This window comes from Myodes glareolus, chromosome 2 (genome assembly GCF_982192425.1).
Source record: "Myodes glareolus chromosome 2, mMyoGla1.1, whole genome shotgun sequence".
Lineage (NCBI taxonomy): Eukaryota > Metazoa > Chordata > Mammalia > Rodentia > Cricetidae > Myodes > Myodes glareolus.
This window is the reverse complement of record NC_142027.1, coordinates 85,096,999-85,122,638: the sequence shown is the minus strand read 5'-3', so window position 1 is coordinate 85,122,638 and position 25,640 is coordinate 85,096,999. Positions and strand designations below refer to the sequence as shown.

The 25,640-nt window shown below is 40.3% G+C and overlaps 1 protein-coding gene across 1 annotated transcript in view; it reads right to left on the bottom strand.

Moving 5' to 3' along the window:
- Nucleotides 1–20,671, bottom strand: part of LOC148123047 (uncharacterized) — a 45,752-nt gene extending 25,081 nt beyond the window's left edge. Inside the window, 3 exon segments of the mRNA XM_087897940.1 lie at nucleotides 7,902–8,091; nucleotides 18,574–18,733; nucleotides 20,608–20,671. Coding sequence (XP_087754066.1) covers nucleotides 7,902–8,091; nucleotides 18,574–18,733; nucleotides 20,608–20,671 — 414 coding nt within the window.
- Between the last annotated feature and the right edge of the window lie 4,969 nt (nucleotides 20,672–25,640).

Below are 25,640 nucleotides of genomic sequence, written 5' to 3'. Positions count from 1 at the left end.
GATAACCTTAATCCCTAGATTTTATCTTCCTTCTGTCCCAAACTATGTGGCTTCTGATATGAAATAGAACCTCTAAATTTTTCTTTTTACAACATTCTTCGATTTAGAGAAGGAGAGCCAGCATCCAACTCCAAATCTAGGCTTTGATTTCTAAGTGAGTCATGATTACCATTATACTGAGAAGTCAGGAAATATGTATGTTTACATAGTGATATTCAACCCTGCAGAAGATATTAGTATCAGAAACCAGATATATTTTGCTCAGTGATTCCTTCTGGATAGCAATCTTTCTTCTTTAAGCATCTATGTGTACAATGTCTCTTGACATTTCAAAGATGCTTATTTTCCTGCAAGATGAACAGAACCCTGCCCCAGCCATTATGAGGTGTCCTTACAACCTGTAGGTTTATCAACTCTGTGGATGGGCTGTTATTTCTCTTTATTAAGAGGATTCTCCTTTTCAAACCAAATCCTGATTAATTTTGATGCTATCCATAGCTTTCCTTCTCCTGTGGAAAAAAAAGCACAAAACCTCATCCCTGGCAAGCACAAAACTTACCACATCTCCTTGTTTCCATTTTGAGGTCTATACATCCTTGAAGCACACCAGCACATTTTATTTAAGTTTTTTGCTATTATCCAATGTCTCTCCACAGTGGTTGCTCCTTTCTGATTATCATTAAGAAAATTCCAGGTTAATAAAACATTGTGTGGTCTATGTATGGGGGTCTTGAATAACCCTTTCTGTTTGTTTAATATATCCTTATAGATTGATTTATCTTTTTGTAAGTGCCTTACTTGTAGGATTGTGTGGTGTTTCTGTGATAGGCTTTATATTATTGAAAAAAAACTGCTTCAATTTCTTAAAGACATATGTTGGAGTTTTGTCTGTCTTTATTTTTGCAGGTATACCATGATGGCCCTTCTCTGAACCCAAAGCAGTTGTCCATTGACAACCTGAATAAGGAAAACCATCCTAAGCTCCATACCCTCTGAGGAACTCTGAAACAGTTCTCAGTGGGGTACTCCACTCTATAGGCCCTTCCTACCAGGGCAAAACCCCAGGTCTTTCCCCCACTTTCTCAGCCTTGCTAGTCTGTCAGTAGGCAAGCTTCCTTCAGGTAGGCTGCTCAATCACCCCCACTCTACCAATACTACCCTGTAAGCTACAAGTTCCACACTGTCCCCCAAAATTCCTATCTCCCTGTACTCCATCCGCAGAGGAACTCTGGAGTATAGGCTGCAACAGCATAGAGAAGACCAAGAGAGAAACTGTGAAGCACAGACTGCAACTGCACAAAATGGACCAAGAGAGTAGACCAAGAGATTGGACCATGTGAGTGGACTAAGAGAAATCTTAGTGGCTCCCTGAGACAAAGACTGCCACAGTACAGAGCAGACCAAGAACAATTTCCAAAGACATAGATGGCAACTGTAAGAATTGGACCAAGAGGCAAAGACACTGTTAGAACAAATTGGAAGAAGAGATGATTAGGTGCCAATGCAAAAATTCTTTCAACAACCTAAAAAGCACTAGAAACCAGTGGCCATACAACAGGAAGACTTGATCATCCCAACCCAGAAGAAGCAGAAGAAAATGATTTTAAACTAAATTTATGAGGGATGATAGAGATTTTTAAGAAGATAGAGACTTTTATTAGCTAAAATAAAAAGATGGCTATAACTAATATAAGAAAAACTATATACATTAAATACAATAACCATATACACTATATACAGGCAATAAATACATCAACAAAGTCTAGTCTATTTCCATTTGACAAATTCACAGAAAATACTCTATTATCTATCCTATTTTGGTGAGTCCAAAGTCTTGTACTTAATTTACTTTCTATCCTAACTTGCTTTCTGTGTCTGGTAAACACGGAAAACTATAACTAACTAATCTTCAAGTCCCTCAGGATCAAGAAAGAAATATTATTAACTGAGTAAGAAGGAAGTGCAAGCAAGACCCAAAAAATGAGAGAAATGACAGAAACAGCTGGCTGCCTGGACAGTCAGCTAAAGATCTTCTTCAATGTCCTACAGGCCTGCTTATCTGTAAAGTAGGATATTCTGAATATCCTGTTTATCCTTGTCTTGGCAATGTTTGACAGGTATTGTCTTTTGTGTCCTGCCTGGCAATTAGGACATCATATTGTCAGCACTTGAAGCAAGGGCATTTTATTACCCAGTGGTTTAGGTTTGCATGGAGTTTCTTTGATGCCTATTATGGTCTCTGAAGTAGATTGCTGCTGCCAGGAGTAGACATGTCTCACTGTCATAAAACCCCTTGTTATTAAAACAACTTAAATGCCATATTCTGTAGATCTTCAAATGTTGAAAATGATCTGTCCATCTAAAATATATTTCTCTTTGGCCTTGAAAACATACCTAATATGATTACAAGTTTAATTGTAATAGGTGACTAGTTACTAACCTGCATTGCCATATTATCTTAAACAATAATGACTCAATTTTCATTCCTACTTCTCTAATTCTGTCCCACACATTCAAAGCAGCTGCACAGAATAAAGCCAGGGAATCCAGGGTGTGGTGATCTTATGGGTGTGGTGATCTAATGGGTGTGGTGATCTTATAGGTGTGGTTATCATAAAGGGATTTCCTTTTTATAGCTGCATGATCTCCTTCTACAAGAAGTTCCTCTTGGGAGATATCCATACCTCTCGCTTTACTCCATTTTTCAATATTCTTAGCCTCTTCTGCGAACCAGGTACTCCATTGTAATTGTGAACCGACCTCTAGACAGCTTTAACCAAGTCTATTCAGTATTTGGAAATGATTCTATTACAAATGGACCACGGGTTAAACAACTGCTTTACAAAAGGCAAACCTATGCCATATAAGACAAATGATTCCTTAAATCTCCTTGAGTCTAACTGTAGTGGTGGGAGCAGTGGGCTGCAGCCCGGCTCCCAGCTAGCTTTACCCAAAATAATTACACAGAAACTGTATTCATTTAAATACTGCCTGGCCCATTAGTTATAACCTCTTATTGACTAACTCTTACATATTGATTCAACCCATTTCTATTAATGCGTATTGCCACTTGGCTGTGGCTTACCAGGACGAGTCTAACTGGCATCCATCTCAGAGAGGAGAGCTATGTCGTCTGCCTCACACTGCCTTCTTCCTCCCAGCATTCTGTTCTGTCTTCCCCACCTACCTATATTCTGACCTATCAGGACAAGCAATGAAAGTAACAGATAGATAAAAGACTCTCCTACATCATCTAACATTGGCACAGAAGACCAAATAGCACTTACAGAGTCTCTATCAAATTTGACAAATCCTGTAAGGCTACTGGATATATTAATGTTGGTTGTTTGAAAACTTTAGACTGTTCCTCTATAACTTTATAATGCAATGCTGAAATTGATTCTCCATTAAATTTATCTGTCTGGACTATCTCTACATTATGTTTTATTAAGGTTTTCTAAGGCCAGTATCTTGGCAGATAAACCAAACAACTTTTTGACAAATAAACCAAGAAATATCAAAACAACAAGAAGTATTATCAAAATCACAACACTATGTCAATTCCATTTATGCTGCTTATCCCTTCATTGATTTGTTTCATTTTTAAATCATACATTACATAATCATACAAAGACATTTCTCTATCTTAATTGTGTCTTCCATTTTTTTCATGTGGGAAAAATCTTTCTTTTTTAACAAATTTCTCCATTTAAGAATTCCCAATTTTATCACCAAATCTTCTAGTGATGATGATGATGTGAGAGTTACTGCTGCTGCATAAAACAGTAAAAGCCTGACTGAATTTAAAGGCAGCTGTCTAGGCTGGCAGCAGCCTCAGAGCAGGGTCCAGGAAAAGCCCACCAGGAGAGAAGAAAGGAAAAGCTAGCCGGTGTGTGGTGACTCTGGCTGTGTGGAGCTCTGGCCTATGCTCTGCCTGCAAAGCCACAAGCAAATGGCTTTTATTGTGAGTTTGTACTCCAAAAGTTGACTACCACATGTATCTCGAATAATAAATCACAGAGACAGACATTGGGGTTCAAGCTGAAAGATCAGAGAAGCAAATCAGCCAAGTCACTAGAGAACTCTTACCTCTATAAAATCATCAGACTGAAAAGAGAGCAAGGTTCTGTCTCACTCTGCTCTATATTCCTCTCTAAGTGCTGTGGTTAAAGGTGTGTACAACCATCTCCCAGTTTCTATGGCTAAATAGTGTGGCTGTAGGTATTAAGGACAACGCTGCATGGCCTGTATGGCTTACTAGTGTGGCTAGCTTTGCACTCTGATCTATCGGTTAGATCATAAGCAAAATTTCAGCACAAGTAAGTTTCTATTAGAAACATGAGGAAAACCACAAACACAACTGCATTTCAGAGCCTACCACTTACTTCCTATCCTTATAATCTTCAGTGAGTTAAATTATTCTGTGATTTAAATGTATATACTTATTTAACAAGCATTGGGCACTAACACTTAAAAGTTTAGTTTCTGCTACTTTATGTAACCTGTTTTAAGCAGAGATCTGAATCAAAGCTTCACATATACATGAAACAGATTTGTGCAAAGGTGAGTCAATATCCTGGTCTAAAATGTCCTGAATATATAGTAAAGTACCTTTTAGTAGAGCCACTGTAGCAAGGGCTTAGTTCATTTTGTTCACATTTATAAAATACCATTTAAGATGAGCACCCTGTTTCTAAAGTAAACATAGAGTTACAATATGAAAGGAAACCTGTTTTAAAGGATTCAGAGGTGTTTTCAAGACCTACTCTGCCAAGATAATGATAATAATATTGATTTTAGAGTTCCTTTGGTTGGAATAAAAGGACCAAATTGTTTGATATTCAAGTGATAAATCTCAAAATACAAAATATTACTAATAAAAATTAGATATTAGACATGTGTATAAATCTAGTAAACCAAAAGGGCATTGGTTTACACACCTCATAAGTGAATCATGGATCTGAAATAAAAGATGTCAAATTTCTGCAGTTCAACACATCTCAAACCAATTCATTGCAAGACTTTAGTAGACTCCATTGCCTCGTAAAGGCAGTGTACTAAGTGTAAAAGCATGGACTGAGACAGACACTGTTAGTTCTTATTTTTACAAGCTAAATGAGCAACAAATATTTTATGTTATGTTGCCTTAACTAGTCTCTAACACTTTGTGTAGAACAGGCTAGCTTTGACCTCAAAAATTGGCTTCTGACTTCTCAGTCAGCCTGAGTTTTGATTCTACTGCATGGACTGACTTTGTGGGAGCCTGGTTTGTTTGGATGATCAACTTTATAGACCTGGATGGAAGAGGGAGGACCTTGGACTTCCCACGGGGCAGGGAACCCTGACTTCTCTTAGGACTAGAGAGGGAGGGGGAGGTGAGGAGAGGAGGGAAAAGAGAGGTGGGGAGGAGATGGAAATTTTTAATAAATAAATAAATAAATTAATTAAAAAATATGTTCTGGCTCTGCTTTCCTAGTGCTAGGATTAAAGACATACGTGACTACAGCTCATGAAATGGATTATTTTAAATGTTTAAATAGGAGTTGAAGAAAAAAACTCATATTTCATTTTTCAGTCATTTTCATTGTTCCTACTTTCCAAATTGTTGTTATCATGGTAAAGTAACCACAGGCCTATACCATGTACACTTCTGACTAAAAACAGAGGGAGATGATAAAAGTGTTAAAACCACAGAGGTTTTGTTTTTGTTCTCTTAAAGTAAATTGCATAAGGAGCAAACAACAAAGGAAAAAAACTATGAACTGGAAAAGTTTGGCAAATTTCCCATCAAACATATTTGTTCCTTGTTGTCTGACATCATCTCTTTTGCTGAAATCATTAAAACAGTTGCACATGACCACTTTAGAAACTTTTGACAAGTATATACACATGCACATTATTTTTATCATAAATTTGTCTTAACATTTTTGATTCATCACCACTCTGGGCTATACTATTTGGGTAGATTTGGGGATTTTTTAAACCTTAGGTAGCATATAAAAACAGCAAACATACAGGATTTTCAGTAGACAGGGTGAGTGCTTGGAGTTAGTTGGCTTAGTGCAATCCACGCTGTGTGGATGCTGCTGCACATGGAAACTATGTCCCAAAAGAAAAGATGTTTTGCTTTCACTAGCCAAAGACACACCAAAGTACTGAGGACTGCTGTATCTGCAGAGCCAAGTACTCCAGCTCTCAGTTCATGGGCAGTAAACATTATGACAAGGACTTCCACAGCTGTTTTGGCTTGCACTAGACTCACTCACTCAGTGGACACATGCACTCCCTGTGTACTGCTTGTGAAAAGATGGAAGAAGTTGACAGAGGATAAAGGAAAACAAATAAAAATTAAGACAAAACAAAACTAGATTCATCTGGTAGATGAAAGGGCAGGACTCAGCCTAAAGACAAATGATCTTCATAGACTTGTATATGAGAACACTTGGTTCTACCTGATGGCAACTATGTGAGTAGGTGAGTGTGGGTGTGGGGGGGTGAGTTTGGATGTGTGGATGGGTGTATATGCACTACATGCATGCTTGGTGCTGAGGACAGAAGAAGGTATTGGATCCCCTGGAATTTTACTTTCAAATAAATGTGAGCCCCCTTATGGGTGCTTGAAACCAAACTCAAGTGTTCTCCACTACTGAACCACCTCTCTAAGTGCCAAACTTACACTCCTTAAATTTAGTAGATGAAATGATGTTCTGAGTATGCTATATGAGATAGTCTTATGGAATTTTATCAACTGTTTTGTGACATAAACCAATGAGAAGGACCATTTCAGAGCTTTGAATGAATCCTTCTGAAGCAGTTCCTGACATTCCTACTGTAAGTAGATGACAGTGCTGGAGAAGGCCCTTACTCTGCAGCTCCCCAATGTAACAGTCATGATTTAAGAGTGAGAGGTTGGAAGGCATCTCCAGAATCCAAACTTGCAGCTCAGCTGTTTCCCTCTGCTGCGGGTACACTGTGCTCATGCATTTCAAAGGCCACATTCACTGGTTTGCTATCCCAGGATCACAATGAGCAATTGTGATTGGACACTGGGATAGAACTAATGAGGTGAAGAGCGGAGTTCCTTTCTTCCCAGAGCCCTTCTTCATTACATTCTCTTAAATCTGGCTGTTAATATAAAGTCAAGGTTGTAAAGACAAAAGTAAGCCAGACCATCCACATTCAAGGTACTACCCTCCTGTGTAGACCTTTGCAGACCTGTGTGGATGTGAACTCACTATGTAACCAAGGCTCCTGGAACGTGGGGAAATCCATCTCTGCCTGTGAGTTCTGGAGTCACAGGAGAGCAACCCCACATCTGACTCTAGAAGGGTGGTAAAATTGAGAAGTTGAAAATTGCTTTTTATTCAGAAATATAATCATTTTACACAATAGGGGCTTTAGAAAAGGTAGTCAGTATATACAGTGTAGATCCTTAACCAACTATTAAAACAAGAAAAAAGTCATTATCAAAAACTAACATAATTAAACCAAAGCAAAGAAAAAAAAATCAAGCAAATAAAACCTAAATAACATCAGAACCTCCCCCCAAATTAAACTAAGCATATTCTCTTGCTCTAGATCCAACAAATCAATTGAGAACATCTGGCTCTCTAAGAACACCAAAGGTGACCAGACCTCCTCTATAGACCGTTTCTCAGGTCTGGTCATGCCAGTCCAGGCTGTGAAACTGGAGAATCCACACACACTTTCTTTATGAACGATCAATGACTAACACAGGTGAGCGATGCTTTAGTCTGTGTAACGTGTTTCTTCAGCAGCACTTTCCTGTGACATGGAGTCTGCCTCAGCACTGCACAGGAGACGGAATCCTGTTCTTTTCTCTGTGGTGTGTATAGACTACAGCACAGCATCAGTACAGTCTTTCTTGTGAGATTCCTCACCACATATGGAGGGCTCAGCCGGCTTACTAAAGACATGGAGAGTAACCTGGCAGAGTAAGCCTTGCTCAGCATCAAATCCTCCCCATGCTGCTGTGCGCCACTCATGGTCCACCTGCTGACCGATGTCGGGATTCTGAGTAATTCTTGGTGGGTCCGCTGAATCTCAGGCTTCTTTCTGATGACTTTCTTTCTCCAGGAATAGTGCACCAACAGAACTTGAATCAGATTGAGGATGGATCCCCCGCACTAGGTAGATTTTTTCCTCACTGGTTAGTTCACATCTACGATGAGGTGTCTGTTTTTCAGTAGGTGTTGCTGCTAGAGTGGATAATGTGTGAAGCTTCCTTCAGCCTCCTCCGTTCTACAAAGCAGAGCTGTCAGAGAAGGAAAGGCAATCAGACCCATAGGCAGCCTCACTGGACCATGGCCTAGGCAAAACCAGCGCCTGTCCACACATGGGAAACAAACGTCAAGGAAGAAAACCCACCCCATGAATGCCAAGGTTGCAGGGGATAGGAGTCAATGGTGGCTCTTTTGCCTGGCACACTCAAGGCTCCTGCTGGAGGAGGTCTGTCTGCAGGGAGCTCTCATCCTGGACTGTGGCCAGTTTCAGATCATGCTGGAGGTTTTCAAACCTATGGGAGGAAGGCAGCTGGGACACAGGTCTGTTGGGGACCTGCCCTGCCAGCTTTTGAGCTCCCACTAGCTCTACTCAGCTGGATAATCCAGCATTACATCTGAGCTGGGCTCATTCACTGCTTGCTTCCTCAAGGATAAGAGAGCACCTGAGTTTCTTTGCTTTCTCCACTTTTAAAGCTGTTAAAATTGAGCGGAGAAATACTCACCATGGGGAACTAGAAAAACAGCCCATTTCTCCAATAGTTCAGATACATTCTTTTGAGGAAAAAAAAAAGCAGCATAGCAATGTCCGAGTCACAGTCCAGGAGATATTCATGGCCTTGAACAGATGCCAGGAAACTGTGAGCAACCTGGGAAATTATATGTATGAGGCCATCTCGGGGAGCATACACAACACTTCAGTGAAGGCTCGGTTTATTCCTTCAGCACAGAACCTTCCTTGGGTTCAACATGTCAAACTCTAAATCTGATTTTAATTCCAGAGAAACCTTCTTATAGGAAACAGATGCAAACTGCAGAGAAACCATATTCAATAAGAATGTGCCACATATAAATCTGCCCAAGTGTAGGACTTTATCTCTAAAGATGATACTCTAAAGGGAAATAAAGTCGCAGGAGGAGACACTGCCTTCCATATTTAACACTGTCCCTGTTAGGTTTGGGACTACCATAGGGAGGATCAATGTACTCAGAACACATGAGAGCCCTCAGAAGTGAAAAAGTGCACACAATCGAGAAAGATTAAGGATAATACATATTGTTTCCTGTGCAGACATTTCTGTTGACTGAGTCAGCCCAATACTCTCAGATGTTCTTTCCCTGGCTGTGACTGAAAGGCCATGCAAATGGACAGGAATGCAAATAGGACAGAGATTCAGGTACTGGGGAACTACTTGGTATAACTCCCTCTTTAGGGCCTGGGATCCTACCTCATCTGGGAGACAATGAAGTGATTCTGCAGCTTTTCTGCCAAGACTATTTGCTTGGTGACCAGATCCCTCTGCTTCAGCAGGGATTGTAGTCTTTCCTCCAATGTGTCCTGTTTCTGTTTATTGGAAAATTACATTTTTAGTGAATGGTTGGACACTCAAATGCACACAGACACAGATATTTCTGAGTACACACTCCTGGACATACATGTACCAGCATATATACATACAGCACAATAACAGAAATTAATCATTTGATTATATCTCTATCAATGGCCTCATTTCCTTAATAAAAACACAGAGAATGACAGAATGGATGGAAAATCAGGGTCCATTTTCTGCTGCATACAAGAAACAAACTTCAAAGTCAAGTTTAGACATTACCTCAGAGTAAATGATTGGAGAAATTCATCCAAGCAAATGGACCTAAAAGACTAGCTGGTGTAGCCTTTTAAATATCTAACCAATTTGGTCTCAAACGAATATTAATCAAAAGTGATGGGGAAGGGTACACCACAATAATGACATTTTAATTCATCTTTTTCTTTTCTTTTCTTTTCTTTTTTTTGAGACAGGGTTTCCCTGTAGCTCTGGAGCCTGTCCTAAAACTAGCTCTTGTAGACCAGGCTTGCCTTGAACTCACTGAGTTCTGCCTGCCTCTGTTTTCCAAGAGGTGGAATCAAAGGCATGTACCACCACTGTTTGGCTGACATTTTAATTCTTAACATCTATGCCTTAAGTACTTTTGTAAGAGAAACATTACTATAGCTTAAAACACATATTGACCCCCACATGCTGATATTTGGGAACTTAAATACCCCAGTCTCACCAATGTGCCTGTCATCAATGTGCAGGTCATGCAGACAAAATTAATAAATTCTGAATTATCTGAAGTTTAATCCAAATAAACATAACAGATATTTAAAGAACACTCTACCCATTCACCTAAGAGTGTATCTTCTAAACTTCATTCCAAGGAACTTTCTCCAAAACTGATCACATACTCAAACATAAAGCAAGTCTCAACAAGAAATTTGAAATAATCCCCTGTACATATTAGACCACCATGAATTAAAGCTGTATATTATCAACAGAAAGAAAAGAATGCATAAAATTCATGGAAACTGAAGATCTCTCTATTGAATGAAAAGTGGAGCAAAAATAAAGAAAGAATTTAAACACTGTCTAGAATTCAATGAAAATGAATACATAATATATCCAAACTTATGGGATACAATGAAAGCAGTGCTAAGAGGAAATTCATAGCACTAAGTGCCTACATTAAAAAATGGAGAGATATCATGCTAACAACTTAATAGAGCATCTCAAAACTATTGAACAAAAGAAGTAAGCACATCCAAGAGGAGTAGACCAGAAGAAGTAACCAAACTGAAATCAATAACATAGAAATGAAGAGAACAATACAAAAAATATCAAAGATACAAAGAATTGGTTCTTAGAGAAAATCAACAAGATAGATAAACTCTTATCCAAACTAAATAAAGATGAGCAGAATATATCCAAATTAATAAAATCAGAAACCAAAAGGGGACATAACAACAGACACTGAGAAAATCTGGAGAATCACAATGGCAAAGTTTAAATAATATACTTCATCAAATTGGAAAACCTAAAAGAAATGGATAATTTTATCAGTAGGTACTACTTACCAAAGGTAAATTAAAATCAGGCCTAGATCCCCCAGTGAAATAGAAACCATAATTAAAAGTCTCCCAACAACAACAATAATAACAACAACAACAACAAAACAAACCCAGGGCCAAATGACTATAGCACAGAATTTTACCAGACTTTAAAAAAAGAGTTAATTGCAATACTCCTCAAATTAGTTTACAAAATAAAAAAGCATAAGAAACATTGCCCAATTCATTGCATGAGGCCACAGTTACCTTGATACCCAAACCACAGAAAAACTCAACAAAGAGAATTGTATACCAATTTCCCTCGTGGATATAGATGCAAAAGTACTCAAAAAATATTTGCAAACCAAATCCATGAATATGCCAAAAATATCATCTATTATGATCAAGCAGGTTTTACCTAGAGATGTAGGGATAGTTCAACACATGAAAATTAGTAAATGTAATGTATCATATAAACTGAAGGAAAAACATGATGGTCATCTTACTAGAGATTAAAAAAGACTTTGACAAAATCCAGTACACTTGGATGATGAAAGTTTTTGAGATATTATGAATATAAGGACATAACTTAACAACAAAGACAACTGACAGCAAGCTTATGGCCAACATAAAATTAAATGGAGAGAAATTCAAAATAATTCTAGTAAAATCAGAAACAAGGCAAGGCTGTCTACTTTATCTATATTTATTCTCTATTGAGTTTGAAGATCTAATTGGTGCAAAAAGACAACCGAAGCAGATCATGAGGATACAAACTGGAAAGGAAGAAGACAAAATATCATTATTTACAGATGATATGATAGTATATACAAATGACCATAAAAGTTCTACTAGATTACTCCCACAGTTGAAAACACCTTCAGTAAAGTGGCTGGATACAAGATTATCTCAAAAAATTATTAGTCCACACATATATGAATGATAAATGGACTGAGAAAGAAATCAGAGTAACAAAATTCTTCACAATAGTCAAAAACAATATAAAATGTCTTGTGGTCATTCTAACCGAGAAAGTGAAAGACTTTCATGATACAAACTTCAAGTCTTTGAAGAAAGAAAATGAAGAAGCTATTAAAAATTGGAAAGATCTCCCATGCTTGTGAATGAGTTGGATCAACATAATAAAAATAGTCATCCTCCTAAAAGTAATTTCTAAATTAACACGGTCCCAATCAAAATTTCAACACAATTCTTTACAGACCTTGAAAGGGCAATTTTCAACTTTATATGGAAAACTGAAAAACATAATCCAGTTAAACAATCCATAACAGTAACAGATCTGCTCAGGTATCACCATCTCTGATTTCAAGCTTTACTACACAGATATAATAATAAAACACATAAGGTATTGGTATAAAGCAGATACATTGATCAATGGAATCTAATTAAATACCCAGACATGAATCCACAGATTTATAGACATCTGATTTTTATAAAGAAGCCAGAGGGACAGATTGAAAAAGAGAAAGCATCTTCAACAAATGGTGCCAGTCAAACGGGGTGTCTGCATATTGAAGAATGCAAATATGTAGATATTATTTGCACTGTACAAAGCTGAAGTCCAATAGGATGAAATACCTCAACATAAAGCCAGACACATTGAACCGGATGGTAGAGAATATAGGGAACATCCCTGAACACCCCAGCAAAGGAGATGACTTTCTGAAGAGAACATTGGCAAATGGGTGGAACTAGAAAAAAATCAAGCTGACTGAGATAACTGAGATCCAGAAAGACACATATGATATATAATCACTTATAAGTGGGCATCCCTTGTTATGTAAATGATAATCAAGCTACATTCCACAGACCCAGAGAAGTTAGGTAAGAGAAGATCACTAGAGGGAACAGAAGAAATTCCCTGGGAAGATAAAATAGAATAGATTTTTCAGGTGAACTTTGATTGGGTGAGGAGAGGATGGAAAGGGATCATGTGTGGGGGGAGGGATGAGCGGAGAGTGCAGAGAGACAGTTGGAGTGGGGGGGGGCTCTTATAGCTGCTATAGAAAGCTAGTACAGATAAAATTTCCTGTAATCTATGTGGGGGATCTTAGTGAGGGCTCCTAGTAATTGAGCATACTGAGTCTGAACTGACCATCTCCTGTAGCCAAGCAAGGTTTCCAGTGCTGAGCATGGATTGCATTCAGTTGACTATTTGGTTGAAGGGGATTCTGTGGAGATCCCTAAACAGCTCCAGCTCATGCTACCGCAGAGTGTTGCTCTCTGAAAACTGATAGTGGGGTCCCATTGTTGTGGACAACATCTACACATCATTGAACCTAGAGAGGTCAAGCTTTTGCCTGCATGGAGCCTTCACTCATATGCTCTACTCTGTTTGGCATGGGAAGATACTTTGTAGGTAACAGAAAGAGAAACACGACATCAACTCTGCCACAAAAAAACCACAACCTACAATCTGTCCTCTCTGCAAGTTATGCTGGGGCACTGTTGGTGCAGAACTTGAGAGAGTGGTCATACAATGTGTGGTTTTACTTGAGACCCATGCATGGAGAGGCAGTCCATGCCCTACAATTCCTGGAGTGCTAGAAATTGGAGACCAAATAGCCCAGAGACCTAGGGTAGAAGTAAACATAACTAAAAAAATTCAATGAAATCATTCCTATTATTCCTATCAATGTTCTGCTCTACTCATAGATTGGTTCTTTGCTGGTGGTCATCAGACAAGAGTTCCAGATCCTTCATCTGGCAATAGATGGAGATAGAGATGGGGTCCCACGTTGGAACACTGGACTTAACTCCCTAGGTCCTACCGAGAAGCAGAAGGAAGAAGAACGTGAGCAGGGAGGGCAAGATCAGAGGGAACCTTCATCCGGCGATGGATGGCGATGCAGACGGAGACCCACATTGGAGCACCGGACTGAGCCCCCCAAGGTCCAAAGGAGGAGCAGAAGGAGGAAGAACATGAAAAAGCAAATCAGAACCGCAAGGGGAGCGATCACCCAATGATACAAGGCGACTGATCTAATGAGAGTTCATCAAGGCCAGTTGACTGGGACTGAAGGAGCGCTTGATTCAACCAGATTCTCTGGAGGAGGCTGATTCTCTGAATGTGGCTGGCCCGAAGTCTTTCTAAAAGGCCATTGACAATGACTCTGGGAGTTGTTACCTCTGCATATTCTGGATTTTTGGGGATCCAGTCTGATTAGATACTCACCTTCCTGGTCCTGGAGGGAGCGGGGAGGAACTTGAACTACCCACAGGGCAAGAAACCCTGACTGCTCTTAGGGATGGAGAGGGAAGAGGAGAGGGAGTGGGGGAAGTGGGAGGGTGTTGGGAGGAGGGGCGACAATGGAAACTTTTATATTTTAATAAACTTTGAAAAAAAAACACGCACACACAACCTACAATCTGTCCTCCCTGCAAGTTATGCTGGGGCACTGTTGGTGCAGAACTTGAGAGAGTGGCCACACAATGTCTGGTTTTACTTGAGACCCATGCATGGAGTGGTAGTCCATGCCCTACAATTCCTGGAGTGCTAGAAACTGGAGGCCAAATAGCCCAGAGACCTAGGGTAGAAGCAAACATAACTACAAAAATTCAATGAAATCATTCCTATTATTCCTATCAATGTTCTGCTCTACTCATAGATTGGTTCTTTGCTGGTTGTCATCAGAGAGATTTTCTCTAGCAGCAGATGGGTACACAGACCCACGGACAGACACTATGTGGAAGTGAGTGTCTAAATTGGAACTTTCTATCAGTTCCATCCATAGGAGCTCAGGAAACCCTTCAGAAGAAATGGGGAGGGAAGATTTTAGGAGTGAGTGGAAATGATGGGGTAGAGGACACTAGAATGTGGCACATTGACTCAAGTAAACAGGGCTCTCATAGGCTCACAGAGACTGACGCAGCAAGCTTGGGGCCTGCATGGGTCTGCACCATGTTCTCTGCATATATGTTGGTGTTTTGGTGGAACTCCTAATAGTGGGAATGGGTGTGTCTCTGACTCTTTTGCTTACTCTTGGGACACATTTCCTCTTATTGGAATGCTTTGTCCAGTCTCTATATGAGGATTTTTGTCTTGTCTCGTTTTGTCAGGTTTGTCTGTTCTTTTCTGAAAAGAAACAAAGGGGTAGCAGATCTGGGCAAAAGCAGAAGTTTATAGGATCCGGGAAGAGTGAATGGAGGGAAACTATGGTTGAGATCTATTGTATGTCAGAATAATCAATTTTCAATAAAAAGGAAATAAATTGTTCACTCTATAAAAATGTGTATCATTGAAGAGTTACAATAACACTTTAAAACAGTGTTATTAACTATGTAGTCTCTACCCAATGGAGAGCTTAAAATTTCTTCCCTTTAAAATATTAATAAAAAGCAGGAATGCCTATGATTTGATGACATATAATCATTTTCATTTACAGCTGGGAATTGGAGGCTGTGGCTAATGGGCAGGAGGTAAAATTGCCTTTTCTGTGGAGACTGAATTTTATGGACAGATCAACAGGAAGGGTTGGATTCGGCCTATTGCAGAAAAATCCTCTGTTAGTGGAGGTCTCAAACACAATGAGAGCTGGAGTGTTGCACTGAGCAGAAACCAGCTACAGTGTAAGAGATCGATTAAAGGTAATAACTTCATCAGTTCCTTTGACCTCTGACATTTGGATTAACCTTTAATTTTAATTTAAGTATTTAGCCTAGGTTTGAGCTTGTGATGCAAACCCTTAATCCTAGCTACCCAGAGACTGAGACATTAAACTCTGGACTGAACTAGATTATGAGTTCAAAGCTAATCTGTGGAACTTAGTATGATCACATCTCAAGATGTTAAAAGGATCTGGTCAAATATCTTATTGTTAGAATGCATAAAAAACAAAAGCAAAGCCCAGGGTTTAATGTTATTTCAGAAATTAGATCAAATAACCATGAGAGACCTGCTATTTTCTGAAAGGAAACTAAGGAGGACTGGACATGAGGAAGGGGAGAAGGTGGTGAAGGACTGGGAGGAGAGAAAGAAGGGGAACTGACGTTGAGATGTAATATATGAGAGGAGGTAAAAAGGAAAACAAAGATAACCAATCTTTCGGCGTTTACCCGGGGATCTCTTCTTTCAAAATTGCTTCAAGGCATTGATATTGCAAGATGTTAAATCCCCAGAAATACTTGTGAATGATCACAGAAATCAACAATTGGATGGGATGTTAGTGAGCTGCTGGATAAGTGGGTGAATGATCACGCACGTGTGAGTGTGTGTGTGTGTGTGTGTGTGTGTGTGTGTGTGTGTGTGTATTATTAAAGATGGTGGACGGTCTGCCTACACTGCTTTAGCCTACCTGCCTCTCCTCGGTACATAGCTCATAGATCTTCCTATGGGCCTCATCAGGGAGATTCTTCACCTTCTCACAGGACTCTTGCAGTGAAATCTGCTCCCTCCATAGATTTCAGTTCTCCTCTCTCAACATGCTCACTTTTTCCTTCAACTGAGTTCGCTCACTCAGGAGTTGGTTGTGGAGGATGCTGAACCATCACAAAAACATTGTGAGTCCCATCCAGCCAACATCTACCACTCTCACATCATCCATGCAAGGTCCTATGTCCCAGGAAGCCCCAGACTAGAGCCCACAGTAACCATGCCAGCATAATATATTAGCTGGTAAAAGCCAGAGAAAAGCCCAAGTCCAGAAAGACTCAGATTACTTCGGAAATCCCTGACACTAAAAGGGATCCATGTACTTCTGAGAGCAGTGTTTCCTCCCATCACATGAACTTAACTGTTCATGGTTTGGAAAACATTATGATGTTGAGAGGTAGAAGGCAAATGTTCTCTAAGGGAGGCCAGAAGACCCAAGGAAAATATATTCCATCTATGAGTCCCATGGGATCACCTCTGTAAACCCTTACCAGAGCTCCCACAGACCCACAGATGCTTGACACCCACATAATGGTGCAAATAGATTTTCTATCCAGAGGGTCCTGAGGCTGGCAGGACAATGCTGGGATGGGCTCACAGATACTTCACTCTTAGCAAAACAGGTCGAAGAGGCCCAAGTCAAGAGCATAAGACAGGCTACAATGAAGGTCCTCACTTTGGTTCAAAGACAAAAACATTGCAAAAACAGTAACTCCCAATGAATGGGGGAGTCCCAGTGAAGTCCCCCACTCACCTGTAGGAGACAGTTTCCTCAGTCAGCTCCTTGCACTTATACAAGGCCTCTCTAATCTCCTTGGGGAATTTCTGCAGGTCCAGCATCACTTTCTAATTCTCCATATTCACCATCTCCAGCTAAAATTCAGCCTGTGGTAGGGTATGGCCCAGGGACAAAGAGCCCTATTAACGCTGGACTTATTGATCCTATGAATTCAGGCTGTGCCCTAAACACCCCAGCACAGTCGATGTTACATTCTGATGTCTATCAAATAGGACAACCTGGTGCTTGTTAAACTTGCTGACCTGGCCCCAGACCAGCAGTCTGGGGTGCAACGAGAGTGAGCCAAGGCTGCATGAGTTCCATCAATGGGCCTGAAGGAGTAGAATAGTTTAGTCTTCAGCAGCCTGTGTCACAAGTCTGGGCCCACCAGAAATCTCTGAAAATGTTGTTCCTGTCTTCAGAATGAGGATTCTATTGCTTCATGGGTGTCTGAAGCACAAAATCAGTATTTCCAGGGTGGAGTACTGACTTAAGGATAGATTTATAAGTCTTCAGTGGATTCCAATGGGCTGCCAAGGTGAGCACATGGGACAGGACCAATTGCTGCTCGGAGTGGAGTTCCCTGACCTTAGTGCTGGCATCACCTGGAAACTGTGACACAGAAAGAACCACAAGCCCTGCCACACACCTCCACCTGCCAGGAGTATACACAGACACACATACACTCACACAGACACACAGGTACATACACGCACACAGACACACACTACAACACACACACACACACACACACACACACACACACACACACACACAGAGACAAAGGATGTCAAATAAATTTGGCGAGGTGCAATTGTCTCAGAATATAAGAAACCAGACTAGAAAGGAGCAGTGATGAAGTTCAGACTTCAAGTCACACACTGAGATGGACCAAGATGACCAGGCCCCTGCAACTGCTACCAGGAGCAGCCAGTACTCAAGCACCTGTTGGTTACGTTCAAAGACTCACTGTAAACTCACAGCACCTAGCATCTTCCACAAGACAACACCTGTCAAGGCCTCATGAAATGTATCCTGAGAGTTCACAAACTATTGCGCCATCCCCAAACTTGTCCAGGCCATAGGCTCTGCTTTTCATCTGGAGGAATCACAACAGTCTGTGTCCTGATATCATTCCTACCCAGGTTTCAGCTATGCCTCTCAGATGCCCTCAGGACAATTAGTTTGGGCAGGAGGACACTCTGGAGGTGTAACCCTCTTTGACCTAAGGAATGATGGGTTTGACTCAGTAGAGTAAGACAGTGACCAAGGAACTGAGAAAATTGACTACCTGTTGTTCAAGTCCTTGTTGGTAGAATTAGCCAGGATTCCACGAAGCTCATTCCTTTCTTGGGTCATCATCTGAAGCTGCAGAGTCAGTGTATCCACCTTGTTCATCTGCTGCTCCTGATAGGTGACAGAGGTTGGGGTTGATGTCTTTCCAGTACTCCCTGCAGGTTGATAAACATGAGTAAATTTATTCAGTAGTATGACACAGGTCCAGGAGAGACCATGTTGAGTTCATGAAGAGGCCTGAGGAAGAGTGAAAGCATGGAACTCAGTAAAGATTCCAAATAGCAGGACACCTATCCTCAAGCTGGGAGTCCATAAGCCATGCCTCTGTCTCCATTCACTGCGGCTAGCTCTGTGCATCAGCCCCCCTCCCCACACTCCCACTGGCCCTTGAAGGCAAATGTCACCCAGCCATCCTGCTTTGGAAATATCAACTCATATCTGATTGTGATACAGAAAATTCCTGGACTCGCTAGTGCTTAGCACGAAGAATCCCTTTTCACCTGTGGCCACGAATGAAAGTAACTAAATGCCTGAGACCCTGGTGCATAGATGAAGATTTTTCACGTGAGATACTCACAGAACCTAAAGAATCTACTGATGATGTGTTGTAGCAACACTCGAAACTCACACCTCAATTGTCTGTGCATCCTGCTGGCCTTCTTTGCCACGCAAAATAAAATCAAGGAACTCCGAGAACAGAAGCTGTAGCCTTGACAACTCCTGGCTTTCTGCCAAGCTAACCATCACCAATCCTTGACCATGGGTTTGCACTTTATTAACCCAGAGGCAGCATAGAACCATCTCTTCCAAAGATCCCAGCTACTGGACCCCATTTCTGGAGATCCAGCTCAAGCCCCAATCCCCTCTTCAAAAGTCAGATCTCTCTGCCAACCAGTGTGCTCAATCTTACCAACGTGTCTTTAAGTGAACTTATAAGTACTTAATGAGTGTCCCAAGGACACAACACTGATGATTTCACAAAAGCAGTCAACGACTCTCCATGATGCAATAGAATGTCCAGAGAATGGACTGTTAGGGTCACTGCCAACTGCCTTCACTTATCTCATACCCATCTCTTCCCCAGTTCACCAAGAGTCAAACTGGCTTTTCCATGTTTCTTCCCTGAGACACGGGGGAAGCTCTTCAGCATCTCCTTCTTCCAATCCCGCTAACTCTCTGATTAATTAGACTCTCATTACTTCTAATTTAATACTTCACCATGTATGGAGGTCAAGACTCATTTTCCAAACATTCTTAAGGAATGGCTCTTCCCCTCCAAAGATCTCTAAATAATAACATGAGAAATGAAAGATACTAAGAAATTAGCTCATGCTGATGTGGAAGTAAGTTCAGTTTCATGAAGTGAATGAGTACCTCAGGAAAGATCCACAGGACTGTTAAAATATGTTGGGGTGATGGGGATTGTAGGTGTCCCATCAGACCAAAGATAAGTCACATGGATATTAATGAAAATTTCCCCAAACATCAGTAGAATACAGTCCATCAATTATGACATCAGCAAAGGCGAGATCACCTAGTGACAGGACAGGCTGGAGACACCTAAGGACAGGGCATCTACAGGTAAGCCGTCACACACCAAGAACAAACACATTTAGGAAGAGTGATGGCCCATTCCTGCACTCAAATTAAAGATGATGGGCTATTGAGAGGCATGACTCAGAAGCCTTAGTAATACTTTAAGGTTCCTGCCCTGCAAGTGGCTCTGAGGTAAAATGTGAGAAGCTCCAGCTTTGGCCAGAGGACTTTATTCTCCCTGTTATTAGTGACCCACAACCAAAAGAAATCCAGTGTGGGTGAAGTACAGTGCTGAAACTGAAACCTCATTCATCCTTCTCTCCTTCCTTCCCACTCAGAGTTAAAGCAGAGCACAGCAGCTGCAGGGTTGACCATTACTGCCTCTCTCCCAAACTAACTATAAGGTACCCTAGACTCCAGGTCTACTCTTCAGGAACAAAGAGAAGCAGGATAAGTCCATTACTTTCCAAAGTTCTAAGATCCAGTGTCCTACCATGAAAAACCAAGCTGAAGTCTTCCACCATCAAGTAGTTATCCACTCCCTTCCTAGGATTCATTGTGTTTTCCACAAAACCATTTATTTCTTGATGTGCAACACTGAGGTTGAAGGCCAGATTCCTTCTGCCTCTTTCTAATCTCGTTATGTTCTCTCTTCTGTCTCTCACACAGCCTGCTCAGTTTTGAAAACATGGTTATGACCAAAACCTGTAGGCAATGAACAGATGCCCCAGTGGCAGTTGGTGTTGCCACAGCACTGGTGACATCACAAAGAATGCCAGGGCTCTCCGGTATACAATAGAATGTTCAGGGAGGGGTCTGCTGTTGTCCATGGTATAGTCCTTACCTCTCTGGCTAATTTCCTCACTCCAAAATGACCTGAAACCAAGGTACCATATCAGGGGCCTCTCTGACATCAGAAAGGAAGCTCTTTGGCTTCCTTATTTCAAAGCCTGAGATCTAGCTCCCTGCTTCATTAGAAACATTATCTGTATGAAGTTGAAGGCTCACTTTCAAAGCACTCTGCAGGAACGCCTCTTCCCTTCCTTAAGATCCATACTGAGTAAGATGAGAAATGAATGATCCTTAGAATTTAGGTTCGGATGATGGGGATTAGGAAGGATGAGTCCTCTGAAGTGAACAGCATCTGGGGAAGATCCTCAGACTTTTAGAGAATGGTGGGTTCCAAACAAAGAGAAGTCATACAGATAGTGATAAAAACTTCCCCTGGTGAATCAACAGAGCTCACTCAAGCTATGAGGTTGTGAGTGAAGATGTGATTTACTCTTGACAGTTCTGGCTGGAGAGACATGATCCCAGATGAGCCCTCAGATATAAAGAAACAAACCCTCATGGAAAGAATATAATGGTCGAAACCTTGAATCAATAAACAGAAGAGAGAACAGAGCCAAGTCAGAGATCACTCTGGTCTAAGTAGAGGCACTATAAGTTGGAAACACACATGCACACACATACAGATTGAAGAGGCACACAATTATAAGGTAGAACATGATGTACATCACTTCTATGGTGCTTTAATAAGCAAACAAAAGCCAAATCCCTTGGCGTTGAGCCAGTAATTATGTTCAACGTGTTTATGAATGGCTGGCACTGCTATCTTTGGGTACAATGCCCATTAGGAGATCATGAGAAGGGCAGGCAATCGGAGAGCCTGGTGTTATTGAACCAAAGAGCATTGTTATAGCCTAACCTCAGCTTTCTACTTCTGACAGTCCCTGTAAAGTGGATTCAGCCTATGGTCAGCCTGGAATACTTTTTCTCCAAATCTATGGATTTTCTCAACAAAAGCATGTTCCTTGGAACCTAGGGCTGAGGAGCTTTGTCAGGTGAGCGGTTTCATTTCAGATGTTGAAGCACTAATACTGTAAATGTGGTTATCAACCTTTTTTTTCTAAATAGGGTTATATAGAGACTAACAAGTTGAGAACCTATTGGAATTCAAAAGCAAAGCATTTGCCAAAACTGGAATGGAAATGTATTATGAACATAAAGAGTGCTGCTGTGGTTAAAAAGAAGTGAGAAGTGAGATAGAGATAGAGAAAGAGAGAGAGAGAGAGAGAGAGAGAGAGAGAGAGAAAGAGAGAAAAGGGGAAGAATAATATGATTCGCAAATCAATCCGAGATGTGAGTTTCTAGAAAGCATGGTATAAAGAATCACCAGCAAATTCCAGCAACTGAGAAAGAGGCCTGGACCCAGTTACATCCTTGGTACTTCAGACAGCTTGGCGTTTTCAATAATTAATTGTGAGATATCACACTTCCATGAACACACTTCTCCAGCCAAGGAGATATACTTATCCACCCTAGACAAGAATGCACAAAACCATTCTGTATGTGCCTTCCTCTTATATCACCAATCTTGCATACAAAGAGACTTCACTGTCTTCCAAATGCCCTGAGATTCAGTTGACAGGGGACAGCACCTGTCATCCACAATGCTTCCTTTCAGTCCACCCTTGGAATCTAGAAAGTGCTCTCATGAAATGAACTGAGAGATAAGACTTTGCCCACCTGATTCTCAAAATGCAGTCTTGAGAGTCTCAGTCTCTGGATGACAACCCTAGCCCATCACTCTACAGGAAAGGGAGTCTTGCTGGTCAGCTAGTTTTTCTCCTTCCCATTACATTTTTCAGGAACCTAGGGGACAGCCTCCTCAAGCCTATTCACAGCAGCACAGGATACAGCTTGGCTGCGTAAACCTCAAGTCTGACCTCAGAAGTCAAGAGAAAATTGACCGAGTTCACAAAGACTCACATGGTTGAAGATGGTGAGGTTATCGATGATTCACTCTAGTACTTTACAAGACCAAAATGTGGTCCCCAGACTAAGCATGTTATCTTCTCTGATATCATCCCAGGACACCCAAATTATCATGGATGGAGCCAGGTTCTTTTCCTTTCCACTATTTCATAGGTCCTTAATATTGTGAGGTAAGTACATATATTATTTTGCTTGGACATTTGCCTATTAAAGAAAACTCATGTACCCAAAACATAATAACTTCTGTTATCTCTGGTTCCAACAGAATCTTCTTCTAAGTCTGTACTCCTTAGTAAATGCAATTTGTGTCTTCTAATGCTTATTTTTTTTATTTGCATAGTAGACACCATTGGGAGTTTGGCTAAATCATCAAGAATTGGCGAACACAGTATTTATCATCGATTCCCTTTAATTTAAAATTATTGAGTGATGTGCCCTAAAAACAACAGGCTTTTATGTTACCTGCACTTCTATATTCCAAAAAGCTTTCAGAGATCTCACATACAGAAATCATAAAAGAATTACTTGCCCAATTTTTTATAAATCCAAAAGGGTCCTTAAGGGTTCTATGTATATTTACCATTAAGTCTGCAAATTCTTCATGCTTGATGCTTGCAGCCCTTATCTTGGGCTGAACTTAAGACATACTTCCAGGCATAAAATTATCTCAGAGAATAATTTAAAATAAAAATATGAATATAAACCTAAATTAACACAGTTTTTCAAATAAAAATTCAGTCCTGTACAAATGACGTTACATATACTTCAGCATCTTTCCACATAGGTAGGTATCAGAAATACTTGGAGTGCTTGTGTAGAAAGTGTACATGTTGATTTATCAGGTTGATAAAAAATGCTACAATCTCTGCTGACTGCACAGAGCAATGAATACTGACCTCGGAATATTCTGCAAGGTATAATTCAAAGTACAAAAGATGTGTCAGTGGGACATATTAATCATATACTTTAATAAAATTTTCAATGTATGATTGCTCTTGCAGAGAACTCAGGTTGCAGTCCACTCAGCCAAAAGGTGGCTCACAGCCCTCTGTAACTCCAGTTTCAGAAGATATTATGCCTTCTTCTGACCTCTTTGGGCAGTGAAAACATGTGCTGCAGAGACAAACATTCAGGCAAAACATCAACACATGTAAAATGAAAGTGAAGAGAGTTTTTAAATGCCCTGGATATTATATCCTTTCTGACACAATCACAAACTATGAATGTGCAGATTCATGTGCTACACTTTTTCTGGGAACATTCTTGCATTTGATGATGTTTAAGACAGGGTGTCTGTATATATTCCTGGTTGTCCTGGAACTCATTGTGTAGACTGTGCTGGCCTACAAATATCCAATTGCATCTGTGTCCCTTGTGTTAGGATTACAACTGTGAATCACCATACCTGCCCCACCCTTTTGGATAACTTCCTACAGTTGATTTGTTTTGTCTATTGAGACAGGATTTCACTCTATGGCTAAACTATTCTAAATTTCACTATGTAGACTAGGCTGACTTTGAACTCTCAGCAATCTGCATGTCTCTACATAATAGCCCTGGAATTTAAGGCATGAACCATTATGCATGGCATGACTTTCTATATGTTTTTAATAGATGGAGGAGACCTATATTCATCAGAAAGAATTTCAGTATTATGAACTTAAACCTAGTTATTCCTTTTATTTTAATATGGGCTATGATGAGAATTTTTGTACCCAATTCAAACTTCCATAGTGACAGGGAAACAATCCTTCATTACCATCAGTATCCTAGGAATTCCTGTACATTGATCTGAGTTTGGATTAGATTTTATATCCAAAGATGCAGAATAGAAGTATGTTTTATATTCTTCTGTTTGATTGTATTCAGGACTATTAGGCAGTCTATTCAGTACACTCAAGAATTCATTATGGCCAGGAGGAGGTTCTGTATCACACAGAGACACATCTGAATGGTCTCTTTGACTACAGTGCTGCTGGGAACATGAAGTTCCTCTATTACTGAAATGACAGAGCCTCAAGCACTTAGGAAGTGAATGATTATTCAGACATTTGCTTCAAATGACTCGTGCTCTCAATTAAAGCTCACCCTGGTTGTAACAATTCTTTATGGAAGAACTGTTTTCTGTATAGCTGGAAGAAACTGTTTGATCAAAGTAATACCTGGGGAAAAACAAAGTGAAGCTCAACTGCCATGTAGGTAAGCGAGTTCTTAATGGAAACCACAACTGAATATGAAAAAGCACCAAGGAAGGTTCCAGGGTTAATTAAGGAAATGGCATGCTCCTTCTTGGCATTGTGTCTCTGACAATCAGTTCGGGATTCCCAATGTATTTTTCTGTTGTAAATGTATTGTTTATTAGTGCTGTGCATGTCCCTGTGGGCAGTACAGGTTTTAGGATTTAATCAGTTATAGACTTTACACATATCTAAATGGAATGTTATTACAAGTGTCAAATTAAAATTTCCAAGGTACTTAAGAAGTTAACCTTCTAAATACTAAAGTCTCAAAGACATAGTCAAGACTATTCCAGTTTGATGAATTAACTTGTATATTTCAATCTCCAGATATTTGTTAAACAAGGATAACTGAAAAGATGATTCAAAATGATGTCCACAGAACAGAGTATACTAAGGTTAATGTTTAAATTCATAATTTCATTAATGCTGCATTTCAGGATCATACATGAATGCAACTCAGAAATTATACCCAGACCTTTGTCTTCATTTCATATTTGGTGGTGCTCAG